Here is an 18114-nt window from a genome sequence, read left to right as displayed (position 1 = left end):
GAAATGAACATTGGAAGTGACTTTTTTGCATGTGTATTTGATGATATGAATATTGGGGTGATTTTATGGGGAAATAAAGGGAAAACAAACGTGAAAGAAGAACAAGTGGGATCCAAGGGAGACAGCTGGAGGCAGAGGATGAGACTGTTTCTCAAACTATGAGCCGACCTTTTACGTATATGCCTCACTTTTCCCCCTTTCCTCTGAGCAACATGGTTTTTCTACCCACTGCCTGTATGAAGTCAGTGTGACCAATGGGTTCTTCTCTTGCATCTGGGCCTCAAAGAGCTCAGTCTCTCACAGACTTTATGCTTGATCTCATTGGTTGTGCTGCAACATTAGACCTAGAACCTTATCCCCATTTTACCCAGTTGCCCAATGCCACTTAGATAGTTAGTAGGAGAACCTTGAGTAGAACCCCACTTATTAGACATGTGGTCTCATTTCTTTTCACTTCAGTTCTTCTTTAGGTGGACTTTCCTCTAACAAATTTTAAAATCCTTTCAGAATGAACTAATTAGAACATGCTCTTTTTGTATGGTTGTTAATTTTTAACAATTTTTATTGAATGTGTAGAGAGAGAAGGGGAGGTTAACTCTCCTATTCGTACTGGGATAAATGAAGAAGGCGTAAGGACAATCGGCATGGAACTCCACTGCAAATGGATTTTATGCAGCTGAAGAAAGTTTGGGCTTATTAGTATTTGCTCCAATGAACCTCCAAGTTTTCTCCATCATGGACAACGTAACTACCAACTCCTGAAAAGGAAGAAGGCCGAGAACTGGGTCAAATGATTCGACCACTAAATCACCAAATAATGGATGTCATCTCTACTAAGCCCTTGGCCCAATCCCCACAAAGGCTCACACCCCTCTCCATTTGGGCATTTTGTTTGTTTGTTTGTTTTTGAGACGGAGTCTCCCTCTGTCGCCCAGGCTGGAGTGCAGTGGCCGGATCTCAACTCACTGCAAGCTCCGCCTCCCGGGTTCACGCCATTCTCCTGCCTCAGCCTCCCGAGTAGCTGGGACTACAGGCGCCCGTCACCACGCCCGGCTAGTTTTTTTTTTTTTGTATTTTTTAGTAGAGACGGGGTTTCACCATGTTAGCCAGGATGGTCTCGATCTCCTGACCTCGTGATCCGCCCGTCTCGGCCTCCCAAAGTGCTGGGATTACAGGCTTGAGCCACCGCGCCCGGCCTCATTTGGGCATTTTTAGCATGGGTCTTTTTGGCCTGTCTCTTCCTTACCTTGGCTCAGTGGTATGCCTCCACTCAGAAGTTCCCAGTAGGTTCTGTCATTATTACTGGCCCATAGGCCCTGAACAGAGGTGATGTAGGGCCCCCATGACCTCTCCTCCATTGTGAAACTGTGGGTGACATCCAATAGGTTACTGGAACTTAGAATTGTCAAAGGAAACCCACAATAGGCATTTCTCAAACTTTAATGTACTTGAGAATCACTTGATGACATTATAAAAAATGCAGATTTCCTGGCCCTATCCATGGATACTTTTATTTTTAGATATGAGCTGGGGGTCAGGAATCTGCATGCTTTATAAACACTCCAGCTGATTCTAATGCAGACACTCCATGCTAAATGAGAGAAATGATGCTCTTGGTTTCTGCTCCCCCCAACCTGCCATGGTAGATACTTTTCAGATAACAGCTTCAACCTTCCACCCCAAGATAGTAACTGCTGAAGATACTGATTCAGTAGAAGAACATGTTATTCTCATGTGCTAGAGGCACCATAAGTTAGTGGGTTTTCCCTTACAAAAGAGGAACAGGAAAGGATAATTTGATATTTCATATTGTGTTTATTAAAAAGTGACATGGTCAATATCTGTTTTATATTCCGTAGTCATTTTTCTACCTCCTTTAAAGCCCACGAGGGTAGCCTTTATAAGATATATTATATTATTATTCTGATTTTGTTTATAGCATCCTACGCAATGTTGTTAAATATGATAAATAACTGTCAATTAGAGTTAAGGAGCCAAATAAATCATACTTTTCAGAGGCAAAGCCATTACTTGACCTCCTTGACCAGTAACTTTAGTTTAGGGATCTATGAATTTTCTGAAAGCGAGGGCAGGGGGAAGCTTCAGGGCATCTGTGAAACCCCCAGTTTAAATGCTAAATTTGGCAGTGGCTCATGCCTGTAACCCCAGCACTTTGGGAGGCTGAGGTGGGCAGATCTCTTGAGCCCAGGAATTCAACACCAGCCTGGGCAACATAGTAAAATGCAGTCTGTAAAATAAATAAGTAAACAAATGCCAATTTTTGTGTGTATGTTCATTTTTTTCTGGGATGAACATTCATTACTTTCACCTGATTTTCAAAGGGGTCAGTGATTCAAAAAGAGTAAGAACCACGGTTCTAGATCTCAGATGTTTGACTTTAGAAGTTGCATTTACTGAAAGAATTTTATTGAAATAAGAGAGAGCTGTGAGATTCATTAATCTATTAAGTAAACATTAATTTACTACCTATTATGTGAAAGAAGATGAAATATCTCACCTCCTATTTTAAAATCCTGCTGTGGGATGCAGATGGACAGCAAAGCTACTGACCCAGAAGCATCTTAAATATACTTTGCATTTAGGTGCAAATGTATTCTTACTGCATCTTTAGAAATGACAGCAAACACCTTAACCTTAGGTTAGGTACAGACCTACCCAAATATAGTATCATTCATTTTCTGAGCTTTCTCCATCACATCGAGGAAGACAGAACCATTTGGCACAGTGACATTGGCGGAATATGTTTCATTGATTGTCACAGAGTAATTGACAGAGATAGATGATTGTGAGCCAGGAGTGGTCACAGTTACAGGCTCATGAGTGGAGTTGCTGAAGTTACCTGGCAGAGACAGAAAAGCCCAGAGCAATATTCGGAAAACTAAAAATGATATTAGAGTTTGCAGACCTCCTCAACCCCTATCCAAGGACTCCTTGCCTTTATGCAGACATGGATTTACTATAAGGAGCAATTATCATCAGTCAAGGGGCAAATTTCTCGTATAACTAAAGCAGAAACTAAGACCAAAACTCACCAGCTTGTGAATGTTGGCACTTGGCTCAACTCCCAGCTGTTTAAGCAATTCAGTTGCTCTAACTTCTATTTCTCACAGAGGAACCTGATTTTTTTCTTTTTTTGCCTTGGTACAGCATACAATCATGCTTGTCTTTTCTCCTTTTTATTGCTTAACATTTATTAAAAACACATGAAGTGCCAGGCACTGTACTAATCATTTTATATGGATTGTCTCATTCAATCTATACAAAAACCTATGTTAGATACTGTCCTTGTTTCCAACTTTTACATTAGAAAACCGAAGCTTAGAGCTTAAACATTTTGTCCAAGTTTCCTAAACCTGTAAGTGGCTGAACCAGGAACAGACAGAGATGTAAGGAAATGTCTCCTTTCTTTCTACCTGGTTGCAAAGTCATTTGTTTGAATAAGTAACGTATGCTATAATTTTCGAATACGGGCATATCCCTTCCACACAGATGTCTCATTTCCCTGAGGCATCACTCACTGTGCAAAGTCAGAGCACGGTGCCAATCCTCTGTACTTTATTTAGGATGAGAATGGTGCTTAGATCCTTCTATATCCAACAGTCAGAAAATATGCCTTTGAAGATAGACATTATTGAATCAGGTCTGCCTTGTTATGTTTGAACTAAGAAGGACATCTAGCACTCATTTAAGAACAAATCCTCAGGTGGCTGTAATCCCTGATAACATGATGAAAACTGAATTGTCTCTGGCAACTGTTTCGTTTTGGAGGTTTATCTGGTCGCTTTTGGTTTCAAAGGACACCTGAATCTCACATGCTTTGGGTGCTATGGTGAAAAGCAGAACAGTCTGCTCTTTAATGCTTTTACCTGCAGCAGAGACGCAAGAAGAGTCTTTGTTAACATCCAAGAAGGTCTTTCCCATCAGGGCAGGTAAGACCTGGGCTGCAGCAGTTGGAGTACTGAATGCTCCTTGAGAAATTTCTGTGAGCACTGTATTCAGAGTTTGTTGGCAATTCCAGTCATTTTCATGATAATAGTCTGATGATACAAAGAGGGCCTAATGAGGCAGGGGGGCGGAGGGGGGACGAGAGATAAAGAGAGACAGAGAACATGAGACACTTTAAGTAAGGGGAAGCCTCTATATAACTAATTCAGTATTAATTGAACATTGACTACCTAGGAGGCACCTCAGATAACTCGGATATCTTTCTTGTTATCCAGAAGCTTACAAACCTGTTTGGGCAGGGAGGTTGGAACTGCTTAATAACCCAAGCTATAATAGTTCCAATGAAAGCAGACTTTGCCACATTCATTTCTATATCCCAATGCTGGGAAATACCTGTCACATAGGAGACACTCAATAAATATTAACAAACTATTGTAAAAGGAGATGCCAGAGGAATGCCCTAAGGGATGCCTCTAGTGGGATGCGTCTTTCTAAAGAGGAGAGGAGCTCACAAACATTTAATGAAGCTAAAAAAAAGCTTCCTGGAGAAGGTGGTATTTGAGTTAGGCCTTGGAGAGTAGGATAGAAGTTTGGCTTCTGAGATGAGGTGAGGAGCTCTGCACTCAAACATGAACAAAGGTGTTAGGTAGGAATGGCCAGGACATGACCTGGCAGTGATGAGAGTATCTGCATTTTAGCAAAGTTCCTCAGGGGATTCCTCCTGGTTTAGGAGAACTGGTGTATGGGGAACATTGGAGGCAACTGTGGAAGAACAGGCTGGAGAAGGAAGTTGGGCTAGACTAGTAGACGCTTGAATTTTATGGTGAGATGTCTGACCTCATTTGATTGACAACAATGAGGAGGTGTCTGACATTATTTGATTGACAATGGGGAGTCTAATAGTTCATTAAACAGAAACTCTCCTGGCAGCAGAATGTAGGATCGATTGAAGGGGCAGAATTGTGAGGTAGTAAAAGTTAGGAGGACATTGGGGTGAGCAAGACAGGAATTAAAGTGGGTCGGACTTGAACATGCTGCTCTGTAGTTTCCCAGGGATGGACTGTTCCTGTTTTCATCTTTTCTTGGAGGTTCTTAAGCTCACCAAGTGGTCCACAAGAATTTGTGGGATATTAAGAAAAAAGAAAAACCGGTCATAGCACATTTCCTCTTAAGACACATCAATAAATGTTATTAACATACATAACAACAAATTAAATGTTATTAATATTTAAAAATACCCAGCAATATCTTGTAGGCAAGTAGCTCTTGATCCTACTGTGAATTTGTATCACCTGTAGGGCTTTTAAACCAGAACAAGGCGCAGGCTCCACCTCTAAATTTCTGTGTCAGTAACTGTGTCTGGTGTGGGCCTGGGTACTAGTGTTGCCTAAGAGCTCCTTCAGGTGATTCGAATGTGCAGCCAAAATGGGAAAGCAGTTTATATTCAGTTCAAACTTAGCAAGGCAATCAACAACTTAAATAGTAACAACAATACAGATAACCTTATGATTGGACCCGTGCTTACACTTCCAGCCTCCCGTTATGTTTCTCACGGACTCTGTGCCGGTCATGCTGAACACCTTGACCTTAAAATGCCTAATATTCTTTTGTGCTTTTGGGTCTTTCTCCTCACTATCTTTGTCTCTCCCTTGAAAGTCCTCTAGCCCAGAGTCAGCCTGGAAAATATCTATTCATACTGATGATGCAGTAAAGTGTTTTTTTTTTTCTGTAAACCTTCCTTGATCACTTCTTATATCTTCCCCTTAGAGTTTGTAGATCAATGGCTCAATGAATGCAGGAATAAAGTCTCAGATCTCGAGGAGCGTATGCATGACAGTGTAGGTGCTGAGTGTGAGTTTTGAGAACAATGGCCCGGGTCCCATCCCAATCTGTACCACTCTCTGGTTTTGTGAGATTAGGTAGTTTACTGACACAGTTACTGTGACTCATGCTCCTAGTTTAGGAAATCGAGGTAATGAAGTAATTCCCTCTTATCAGCGGGGTTACTTTCCAAGACCTACAGTGGATTCCTGAAACCATGGATAGCACTGAGCCTTAAATATACTACGTTTTTTTCTTATACGTCCACACTTATAATAAATTTCAATTTATAAATTAGGCACAGTAAGAGATTTACAACAATAATCAAATAGAACAATTATGATAATATACTACAGCACCATTGCTATAGTATATTAATAAGTACATAAGGGTTACTTGAACACACGCACTTCATTGTTGGGACAGTTGACTGATAACCAGCTACTAAGTGATTAACGTGCATAGACAAAGGGATAAGTCACTTCCTGGGTGGAACTGAGCGGGAAGGTGCAAGATTTTATCACACTACTCAGAATTATGCACCATTTAAAACTTGTGCATTGTTTATTCCTGAAATTTTCCATTTAATATTTTCAGGCCTCGGTTGACCTTGGGTAACTGAAGCTGTGGAAAGTGAAACTGTGGGTAAGGGGGGACTACTGTGTGTGTGAAAGTGTACAACCATGTGTGATAGAACAACAAAGTAGACTGTAGTAGATTCTAGACTTTCTTAGAGAAATTGTAGTTAGGAAAAGCTTCCTGGAAGCATTGGTTATGGGGAAGGAAAGCTGAAGATGAGAAGAGTACGTCAGGCAGGGGAAGGGAATCATATGAGCAAAATCAAAGTTAGTATAGGAACCGCGGAATAGATAGTAAGGTCTTAGGAGGCCAATAAGAAAGGAAAAATATACTGGCCAGGTGCGGTGGCTCACACTTGTAATCCCAGCACTTTGGGAGGCCAAGACGGGTGGATCACCTGAGGTCAGGAGTTCGAGACCAGCTCGGCCAGCATGATGAAACCCTGTCTCTACTAAAAATAGAAAAAAATTAGCTGGGTGTAGTGGAGGGTGCCTGTAATCCCAGCTACTCAGGAGGCTGAGACAGGAGAATCGCTTGAATTTGGGAGGCAGAGGTTGCAGTGAGCCGAGATTGCACCATTGCACTCCAGCTTGGGCAACAAAGGCAAAACTCCATCTCGAAAAAATAAAAAATAAAAAAAAAGATACTGCTTTCTTCCAGAGAAGACTCCCTTCTCTGCCTCCTGTTTCACCCTCTGACTTACCTGCATGGCTTCTCCTGTGCTAAATGTGTTTCCAATTAGACCATTTTCTTTTTTCTCAGACAGAATCTTCTCTACCAGTGACTTTATATAAATACTGATGTTCTTTAAATTGCTTTCATCTGTTTTGACCTGCCCGTTTATTAGACTCCTCTTCACACAGGTCAGAGCCAGGACAGCCATTGCACCAGTATCTGTCAGGAAACAAAACATTGTCGATAGGGGACCAGCCATCTCAGTTTGTCGTTTGTCCTGGACTAAGAGGTTTCCTGGGATGTGAGAGTTTCAGTGCTGAAAGAAAAACAGATCTAGAAAAACTGGTGTGGTTGGTCATGCTAATTGGTGAAGAAAGATTTCAAGATGCAGCAATCATCTCTCCAGCACTAACCAGTCAAATATTTAAAGGTTTCTTCCCAATGTTCACTTGCCATTTACTCCATAGTTCATGCCTCATACTGTAGTGCGATGGGCCTCCCACCAGGTTACTTAAGGGAGATGCACCTCACTAGTGGCCACGATGGCCAGTTTATTTTTCCCGGTGATAATGTACTCTGCCACCTTTAGCTCATATACTAGCATTGTATATTTTGGTACTTATGACACTGTGTCCTGTGTTGTTCAGCTATTTCTGGTGTAATTCATCATTTGACTTAAAGCCAAGCTCCTGGAGGATTAGAGAACAGTGTCTTGTGTGTGTGTATGTGTGTGTGTGTGTGTGTGTGTGTGTCTGCCATCATATGTAAAGTAGTACTTGACATAGGGTCAATGCTCAGCTGAACACATTTAAAAAGAAAATTCAAGATGCATACTGAAAGAGAAACAGGGAAGGGCCCAGAAAAGAGATGTCTGCTGCCTGAACTTTGAAGTCCAGGCCGTGGAGCCCAACTGAGGAACAGGCATGTCTAAGAATCCAAACATCCTAGAAAGTATCTAAGAACTTGCCAAGGAAAAGAGACCCATCACACACACATAGCAGGTAAACAGCCAGGAAATTAGCTTAAAAACAGTTTAGGGATGGGATGTAGCACAGATCTCTAAAGCTCTCTTGCTGCTGTCTAGAGTGTTTTTTTTTTTGGGGGGATAGAGTCTCGTTTTTGCTGCCTAGGCTGGAGTGCGGTGGTCCGATCTCACTGTAAACTCTGCCTCCTGGGCTCAAGTGATTCTCCTGCCTCAGCCTCCTGAGTAGCTGGGATTACAGGAGTGAGCCACCACACTCAGCTAATTTTGTATTTTTAGTAGAGACGGTGTTTCGCCATGTTGGTGAGGCTGGTCTTGAACTCCTGACCTCAGATGATCTGCCCGCCTCGGCCTTCCAAAGTGCTGGGATAAAAGGCGTGAGCCACCATGCCCTGCCTTTTTTTTTTTTAAATACACATTTTTCTCATTACACATACCTTGGTCATAAAACATCTATGGATTTGTAGGTGCATACACATGGACAGTATTTCACTTTTATATCTTGGTTGCTCCCATCTTTTCTATCTTTCTCTAATCTTTTAGCCATGCTGGCTGAGGGATTGAGAAAACCTAGGACAATGCATCAAATAAACTACATCTTTGTAAGCCTCTCAAGGGTTTCATTAGACTGATTAGAAAATAGTACTTAACAGAGTTGTTGCCCAGCAAACCTCTTTACAAAAGAGGATGAGGCCAGAGATTGGAAAAAGGAAAGATAAGGACTCGTTTTCTGGCTTGATACTTGGTCTCTCCTGTGTTCTTTAGCATGGGACCTTTCCTCTCTCATGGGAAAAGAAGTCTGAGAAATCTCACATTCTCCTTACTATCCAGAAATACTAAAATGGTGATTTGCTTTGAACTCAAATTTGAACTTTGAATTTGGAGAAAGAACTTGTGTATCTGGATCCATAGAGGCTAAGCACCTATACTAACTGTCTAAAGACTTCTTTTTGGATGTTAAGGCTGACACAGTGGGAAATTTCTGGTTCATTTCCCAAGGTGAATATATAACCTATTGATTATAATATTGGACTTTGTCACTGGAGAGGTAGTATTGTTCAAGACTATCGAGGTATCCAAATTGTCCCAATAAACTAGAGAAAGAGACGGTGTTAAGTTAAACGAATTCCATTGCATTTCCCTTTTCTAAAACTTACCCTTTCTAAAATATTTCTTGTGAATATACTCATGCTTTATCCTCATTTTCCAGATGGAAAAATTAAGATCAAGAGTTAACATTCGTTGTTTATATAACTCAAAGAAGAGCTGGAGCAGGAACCGGGTATTTCTAGTATACCACACATCTAGAAAGAGGCTTAAATGCCATCCATCATCCATTCTTCTCAAAAAGAAAATTCCCTTTTGAGAGGACTGGAGCAAAGAGGGTAGAAAATAAAATTCAAGTACTTACTGGTAGAAGAACTCAAAGGGCAAGACCTACTGGTGACCATGTCCTCTGTACCAAGGGAATTGGGCTTAGTAAACTCACCTACTGAGAACTGGCTACCAAAATAATAGTTTTTATTTTCAGGAGTGAAGTAGTTGACAACTTTGGTGGTTGAGTAGGTCCCATTGAACAGACACAAGGCCAAAACGTCCAGGCTGAGCTGGTAGTAGTTAGTCAGGGGATTGCCATTGTGTGCTTCTAGAAAAGAGAAGAAATACCTCCTTTAATCATGGAAGTGGTAATGGAGTATGCATTTTCCATCTATTCCTACTTACTCTATTTCAATTTCTTTACATTTAAGGAAAGGTGGGTAATAGAAGTGGGAGGTCACCCATAGAATTAGAAAACCTGAGAAATGTAAAGGCTTTTAAGGGCCACTAAATGCCACTCAATTTCTTTCATTTTATTACTGAGGGGACATAGCCTTAAAGAGATTAAGATGCAATCTAGATATTCAGGTGGTTACAGAGCTAGGGCCAGAATACAGGTTTTCTACCTCCAAGCCTCTTGCGTTTTCCATAGTAAGGTGTTGAAACTGTAAGTAGAAACCTAGGTTGGAGGCCATCTCAAAGGAAGATGGACTTAATGGAAACTAGAATAAATGTTGGGTAGGAATTGAAATAAAACAGTGCACCTCACTAGTGGCCACCATGAGCGGTTGATTTTTCCCAGTAATAATGTACTCTGGCCGCCTTTAGCTCATACACTAGCATTGTGTATTTTGGTACTTATGACACTTTGTCCTGTGTTGTTCAGTTATTTCTGGTGTATTTCATCATTTGACTTAAAGCCAAGCTCCTGGAAGATTAGCGAATGGTGTCGTGTGTGTGTGTGTGTGTGTGTGTGTGTGTGTGTGTGTGTGTCTGCCATCATATGTAAAGTAGTACTTGACATAGGGTCAATGCTCAGCTGAACATATTTAAAAAGAAAATTCAAGATGCATACTGAAAGGGAAAAAGGGAAGTGCCCTGCAAAGACATCGTGAGATGAACAGGATGAAGAGGAGAAGGAAAGAGTGGAGGTAACCTTCCTATAGTTCTGAATCAGCAGAGGAGAAGACAATGTTGTCTAGGGTCTCTAAATATTTGATTCTTACCCATATTTTCAATTTCTGCTTGGAATTTATTTTCTAGCTTGTCAATCAGGTGGTAATCATATATTAAGTTTTCGTCAGGGTTACGACATGCTCCCAAAGCCAGTATAATCAAGGCAAGCTCTCCTGAGCTTACCTGTGACACTGAAAAGAAAAGTATTCAAGCTTAACAAGGTACATGCTTGTGATTTTTTGGGCCTCCTGATTTCCTTGAGACTTATATTTCCTATCACTTCTTTCTTCTGTTGCGCTCTATACAGTCTTGTGTCACTTAATGATAGGGATAAATTCTGAGAAACTGGTTGTTAAGTGATTTTATTACTGTGCAAACATCATAGAGTGTACTTACACAAACCTCGATGGTATAGTTGACTACACACCTAGGCTATAGGGTACAGCTTGTTGCTTTCAGGCTAAAAGCCAGTACAGCATGTTACTGTCCTGAATACTATAGGCAACTGTAGCCCAATAGTATTTGTGTATCTAAACATATCTGAGCACAGAAAAGGTACAATAAAAATAGAGTATTAAAATCTTGTGGGACCACCGTCATATATGTTCACCATTATGTGATACATTCCTGTACGAATATTTGATTCCTCTCTTCTTTATCCTCAAAGCAGAGCCTTTTAGAGCAGTATTATATAAATGCAAACTAAATCTTGGTCTTTTCCATAAAATCACAGAATTGTTTTGGAATTATGCAATCCTTATGAAAGTGAAAAAAAGAGGAAACATAGATAAACAACAAGATCTTGGGTTTTTTTTTTTTTTTCTTTCTCTTTGTGGTACCAGCTTGCTAGGATAGTAATACTTGACTTTTTATGTTCTGTCTTATAGAGTATCAAAACTCTCAGGCTTCTCATAATTCTTATAATAATATTATGAGGTAGGTAAGAGTGGCTTCATTTCCCCTTATACTAATTGGAAAACTGAGGCTCAGTATTAACATGACGGGTTCAAGCCCAACCCACACCTAGTCCAAATCTGGATTGTTCCATGGTTGCCTCTCCATCACCAGCTTTCTTAGTTATGATCTGTATTCTCATGTGGTTGTGAACTAAGCTAACTTATATAACAGCATTAATGGATAAGAATCCATAGCTTTTGTTTGTGGCTTCTTGCAGAAAAATGATTTTTAAGACCAAAAGAAGCAAGACCTAGCTCTAGGGGGAGTGGCGTGGGATTGTATTTTGGGCATGTTTCTGTTACCTCAAGTTTGGTACCATTAGAATGGATATAGCAGGGATATTTCGGATGCATAATTTTTAGGATTAGTAGCAGATAATCTTTAAATAGGTAAAGTTTTTCTAAATCTTCCAGAGAATACAGCAACTTACGTCTCCTTTTCACAGTGTATTCGATTTGTTGGATTAGCTTTTGCTTCAGGTTTTGGTTCTGTATTCCAACAAGTTGGAGGGACAACAGGACATTGGCAGAGAAGCTGGTTCCCCTGGTATACTCTGACTGGTTCATTGTATTCAACAAAGGTTTTAGGCGGATGTAGTTTTCTTCACTTACCTCTGTGGCAGAGAAGGAAGGAAATAAGAAACACACACTCAGAATATAGTAAGACTTGGAGCAGGGGTTATATAAAAATATTTAGTAACAGGTATGGCACAGACCTAGACCAATCCAGTGGCTGCTGACTGTGTTGGTGGAATAATACAAAGGTGGGTCTTGAACCTACCCCCATGCCAGACATTACTCCTTTAACAACCAGCATGAAAATGTTTTCATATTTTAACAACTGGTGCAGAGTTATCATTGTGTACTCGCAGACTCCTGCTTGGGAAATTTAGCATCATTCCCTAATTTTGTATATGAAACTTAGAGAGAGTCTCCTTAAAAAACTTCCATAACTGGAGGCTGAGCTGAAACTAGATTACGTGTCTTCTGACTCCCAGTAAGCAGGACTTTCTACTTCCTGGATTCAGTTCTTTCCTTCTCCATCTTCTAAATCAATTGGGTTAATGCTGAGAAAATGCAGGTAAAAATTCTATGTTATACTGATGATTGACCCCAAAACTTTATTGTCTGATTGCCCAGCTGGCTGGGCATCGAGGTCATTATTCAACATTATACAGGTTGTGAAAAACTCTCCAGTTTTAGCCTACAACATGCCCCAATTCCAGAGATGGAGGGAAGCCACATTATACTGTGGAAGTAGGAGAATCCAGAGCTCCCAAGGAAATAGAGGAGAATAAAAAGAGTTACTATTTAAAACACAGGACACTTTCTCAATATATTTTTCCATAATCTTGAGGAGTAGCCCCAAATCCTACACACCTCCGGATTACCTAATAGATTAGTGGGAGAGTGAAAAGAACGTGAGCTTTAGATTCAGATTTTGGCCACATTCTGTGCTCCTTAACTTATGACTGTGGATAATAAGTTATGGAACTCGTGTTACCCTTAGTTTTCTCATTTAAACATTGTGGCTATTAACACTTACCTTATAGATATTGGACAAGAAACCACTGAATAAACTGTAAAATGCTGCACATACTATTTTTTCCAGCGTAACTGGAGTTTTTATCACTATACTTGAGAATCAAGGAAATGTAATTTCCCTTGCCCAGTTTTCTTTGCTTTAAAAGAAAGAGTCAAGAAGATCTGAATAGAGTGATTGTAGAAAGGCCATGGTTTGTTGCAGACGCAATGGAACAATTGTGAGTCAATTCTCTGAGATTTTGTGGAAGCATCCAGCTCAGCAGATTTTTTGGCCCTTAAACAGACTTTTCAGTTCCTGGTCAACAACTCAAATCAGCTTCCTTGACTCTCAAAGATCAATTTAATTATTATTATTATTTAAAATGAATAGAAAGCCAAAACCTACATAGCCATCCCCTATTCTTAGGATCCAACAAGGGAAATGTCAGGTCAAGAAGAAAAATTAAAGTCAGAAGAGTCTATGCTTTAGCCTGTATGTATACAAACCTGTCTTCTGTGGTATTTTCTTACTGGTTAGAGAGCACAGATAGTACTACCTAGTCATCTTTGGACTGGTTTGAAGCTTAATTTCAGAGTAAAGTCTCAGAAAAGAGAAGTCATGCACCTGAGAACTGCACCAGACTTCAGGAGATAATTTGCTTCAAGCGTCTCCCCTCATTATCCTTTTTTTATGAATGAAGCTAAAGAAATTCAGAAACGTTGGGTCATTCAATGACTAAGGGATCAAACTGAGCTTGAATTTAGTTTTCCTTTCTCTTACTTTAATGTTCTTTTACAGAACCACACAATCTCTGGGGCTAACACCCATGCAAGAGATGATGGAACTTTATCCCATGTGTCCTTGGAAAGAGTTGAAGGGAGGTGGACATGCAACTTGGAACATCTAAATTAACTCATGACAAGATAGCAGTCATCACTATTTGAAAGAGATTTTTTTTTTTTTTCTGTGTAGTTACAAGGGGGCTAACCCAAAAATCTTGTGTCAAATTTCAGGAAAAAAAAAATCGCATATCAAAACCAAAAGATAACTTTCCATGATCTAGAAAAGTTTCTGGGAGCATAAATTTTTTGTCATTGGAAATTCACATGAATAGAGAGTTGGTTGGTAGTGATGCTGTGCTAGAGAGGATCTGAGCATAGAAAGAGCAGTTAGGCAAATGAACACACAATCTATAATTCCTCTTACAACAAAATGCATTGTGAGACTTTCCTCACCATCTCCTGCCACCCTTTTCATCATTCATGGAGTCCAACCACATATGAAACTGGAATGGGATCTTTTCTCAGGTAACTCTACATAGAGTCTCTTGTCAAGAGTATTCAGTAGACTATCACTCCGGAGTAATTTTAGCTCAAAGTGTACTCACCACAGATCTCACATAGTTGACTTGGAATAAGAGAAAACAATAAGAGCCCCACTAGGGGCAGCTGGTGTGACTGTCTCATCTCTCCAACAATGTACCAGAATGTTGAGGAATTGGCTGGCTATTTATTAAGTGATGGGCAGAAGGTAATGAGAGCTCCTCCTTCAGGTTGCCTCAGCCTCTTTTCACTCAAGCAAATATTGAGCAATGTCAGGAGGTGTGGTCAAGTGTATTTGTCCATGTGATGTAATAAATAAGGAAGAAGACTTGAAGGATGTGGTTAGGGAGAATGAGGAAATAACTTTCTTTTGTTTCCTGTCCTAAACCTTCGGGGTTCACATCTATTATTTGCCTTCCGCCCAATGAACATATATTAGGTGAATGACTGTTTCCTGTAATGTTTCCTTTTTTTTTTTTTCCATTTCACTTTATGTTTTATGTTTCCTGATAAAGTAGATTTTATCATGCAAACACATACAACATATAAAAATGGAAGTAAAAGAAGACATCTAAATGGGAAGCAGGCATATGAAAAGGTGCTTGAAAAGGTGCTTAACATCACTTTTCATCAGAGAAATGGAAATCAAAGCTACAATGAGATATTCTCTCATCTCAGTTAAAAATGGCTTTATTCAAAAGACAGGCAATAACAAATGCTGACAAGGATGTAGAGAAAAGCAAAGCCTTGTACACTGTTGGTGGGAATGTAAATTAGTACAATCACTATGGAGAACAGTTTGGAGATTCCTCAGAAAACTAAACATAGCTACCATATGATCCAGCAATCCCACTGCTGGCTATATACCCAAAAGAAACAAGACCAGTATATTGAAGAGATATCTGCGCTCCCATGTTTGTTGCAGCACTGTTCACAATAACTAAGATTTGGAAGCAACCTAAGTGTTCATCAACAGATGAATGAATACAGAAAATGTCCTACATATACACAGTGGAGTAATATTCAGCCATATAAAAGAATGAGATCCTGTCAGTTGTGACAAAATGGATGGAACTGGAGATCATTATGTTAAGTGAAATAAGCCAGGCACAGAAAGACAAAGATTGCATATTCTTACTTATTTGTGTGATCTAAAAATCAAAACAATTGAACTCATAGAGATAGAGAATAAAAAGATGGTTACGGGGGGCTCGGAAGGGTAGTGGTGGGAAGGAGGTGGGGAGGGTTAATGGGTACAACATATTAGAAAGAATGAATGAGCTCTACTATTGGTAGCATAACAGGGTGACTATAGTCAATAACAATTTAATTGTACATTTTAAATAACTGATAGTATAATTGGATTGTTTGTAACATAAAGGATAAATGCTTGAGAGGATGGATACCCCCTTTTCTATGATGTGATTATTATGCATTGCATGCCTGTATCAAAACATTTCATGTGCCCCATAAATGTATACACTTACTATGTACCCACAAAAATTGAAATAAAAAAACGGGAGTAAAAGTTGTAAGTCTGAAACTGAAGCAGGCAGTATTGGAGAACCCAGCACATGAGGCGATCTTTGGCATAGTGGTTTCCAAACTATGATTTTTCTCCTAAGATAGATTCCCTGCGAGTTTCCTAACCAAGGAGGAAAACCAGAGAGCTATACATCAAATGTGAATTTCTGCCCTGCTGGGACAGTTGCTACATGTGAGAAGTGTTGCCTGTCACAGTTCTGAGAACTATTAGAGAATACTGTCAGCCTAGCTAAGGACGTCATGACTTAATGAGCCACTATTTGCATTGTACCTCTGTGATGGTTAATTTTCTGTGTCAATTTGACTGGCACCTGAGTGCCCAGATTAAACACTATTTCTGGATGTATCTGTGAGGGTGTTTCCACATGGGATTAGCATTTTAATTGGTGGACTCAGGAAAGTAGAAATGCTGTCTCCAATGTAGGTGGGCATCAATCCATCTATTGAGATCCTGAATAGAAAAAAATGGTGAAGGAAGGCGGAATTCACCCCTTTTTTGCTTCCTGCCAACCTGTTTGAGCTAGGATATCTTATCTTCCCCAACCCTCAAACTGAGATTTACACCATTGGCTCCCCTGCTTCTTGGGCCTTCAGTTTGGCCTGAATCACCGCACTGACTTTTCTGGATCTCTAGCATGCAGACAGTAGATTGTGGGGCTTCTTAGCCTACATAACTGCATGAATCAACTCCTTGTAATAAATCTCTTTCTCTCTCTCTTATATTTATATAATACATACGTGGAAACCACCATTCTACTCTCTGTTACCATGTATTTGATATTTGATGTTTTTAGAATCTACATATAAATGAGACCATAGTATTTGTCTGTGACTTATTTCATTTAGTATGATATTCTTCAGGTTCATCCATGCTGTCTCAAATGGCACTATTTCCTTCTTTTTTTATGGCTGAATACTATTCCATTATAGAAATATAAATATATATATGTACGCACACACATATATATATAAATCACAATTTTTATCCCTTCATCCATCAACAGATACGTTGTTTCTATGTCTTTGCTATTGTGAATAATGCTACAATGAACATGGGAGTACATATTTTATATATATATGTATATATTTTTAAAAATTTATTTTTATTTTTATTTTTGAGATGGAGTTTCTCTCTTGTTGCCCAGGCTGGAGTGCAATGGCATAATCTCGGCTCACTGGAAACTCCACCTCCTGGGTCCAAGTGATTCTCCTGCCTCAGCCTCCCGAGTAGCTGGGATTACAGGTGTCAGCTACCACACCTGGCTAATTTTTCTATTTTTTTTTTTTAGTAGAGACAGGGTTTCACCATGTTGGTCAGGCTGGTCTCAAATTCCTGACCTCAGGTCATCCACCCGCCTCGGCCTCTCAAAGCCCTGGGATTACAGGCGTGAGCCACCACACCCAGCTGGGAGTACATATATTTCTTTGAAACACTGCTTTTGTTTCCTTTGGATACGTACCCAGAAGTAAGATTGTTGGATCATATTGCAGTTCTATTTATAATTTTTTGAGGAACCACCACACTGTCTTCCATAATGGTTGTGCAAATTTATATTCTGCAAACACAAAGGATTCTCTTTTCTCTACATCCTTGCCAATACTTTGTTATCTTTTGTCTTTTTCATAATAGTCACCCTAGCAGGTATAAGGTGATATCATATGATGATTCTGATTTGAATTTCTCCGATGATTAGTGATATTGTGCATGTTTTCACATGCCTGTTTGCCATTTTTATGTCTTCTTTGGAAAATGTTGTGGTCCTTAGCCTATTTTAAAATCAGGTTATTTGTTTTGTTTTTGTTTTCATTTTGCTATTGAATTGCATGTTTCTTACATATTTTGGATATTAATCTATTACCAGATACAGGTTCACAAATATTTTCTCAAATATTCCACAGCAACTTGGATGGAGTTGGAGGCAATTATTCTAAGTAACACAGAAGTGGAAAACCAAAAACCATATTTTCTCACTTATTATTAACATTATTTTGTTCCTTTTAATGGCTCAGTAGTAGAATTCTTCTATGCCCAATTTGTTGAGAGTTTTTTTTTTTTTTAAATCACGAAAGGATGCTAAAGTTTTTCGATTGCTTTTTTTTTGCATCTATGTCTTTTAATGTGCTGTTGAATTTGGTTTGCTTGTATTTTGTTGAGGATTTTTGCATCTATGTTTATTATGGATATTGGCCTGTGATTTTTTGTTTTTTGATGGTGTCCTTATCTGGCTTTGATATTAGGGTAAGACTCAT

The 18114-nt window shown here is 39.5% G+C and overlaps 1 protein-coding gene across 1 annotated transcript; it reads right to left on the bottom strand.

Moving 5' to 3' along the window:
- Positions 1 to 530: 530 nt before the first annotated feature.
- Positions 531 to 14568, bottom strand: TCN1 (transcobalamin 1). The gene is made up of 9 exons (XM_025357110.1): positions 14385 to 14568; positions 11904 to 12086; positions 10567 to 10707; positions 9513 to 9668; positions 7070 to 7260; positions 3888 to 4077; positions 2677 to 2860; positions 1247 to 1365; positions 531 to 758 (listed from the first exon to the last, which is right to left on the bottom strand). The coding sequence occupies exons 1-9, from the start codon at positions 14461 to 14463 to the stop codon at positions 697 to 699; spliced, it is 1305 nt and encodes a 434-aa protein (XP_025212895.1). The 5' UTR covers positions 14464 to 14568; the 3' UTR covers positions 531 to 696.
- Between the last annotated feature and the right edge of the window lie 3546 nt (positions 14569 to 18114).

Source organism: Theropithecus gelada, chromosome 14 (assembly GCF_003255815.1).
Source record: "Theropithecus gelada isolate Dixy chromosome 14, Tgel_1.0, whole genome shotgun sequence".
Classification (NCBI taxonomy): domain Eukaryota; kingdom Metazoa; phylum Chordata; class Mammalia; order Primates; family Cercopithecidae; genus Theropithecus; species Theropithecus gelada.
Note: the sequence above shows the minus strand (reverse complement) of the source record. Positions and strands in the feature narration are given on the sequence as shown.

Excerpts from the sequence above, each read along its gene's own strand:
- TCN1 (XM_025357110.1), bottom strand. The coding sequence starts at position 14,463 with ATGAGACAGTCACACCAGCTGCCCCTAGTGGGGCTCTTATTGTTTTCT. Across the intron at positions 12,087-14,384 it reads TCAACTATGTGAGATCTGTG|AGGTAAGTGAAGAAAACTAC; the intron begins GTGAGTACACTT and ends TCTCTGCCACAG. Across the intron at positions 4,078-7,069 it reads GCACAGGAGAAGCCATGCAG|GCCCTCTTTGTATCATCAGA; the intron begins GTAAGTCAGAGG and ends CTGCCTCATTAG.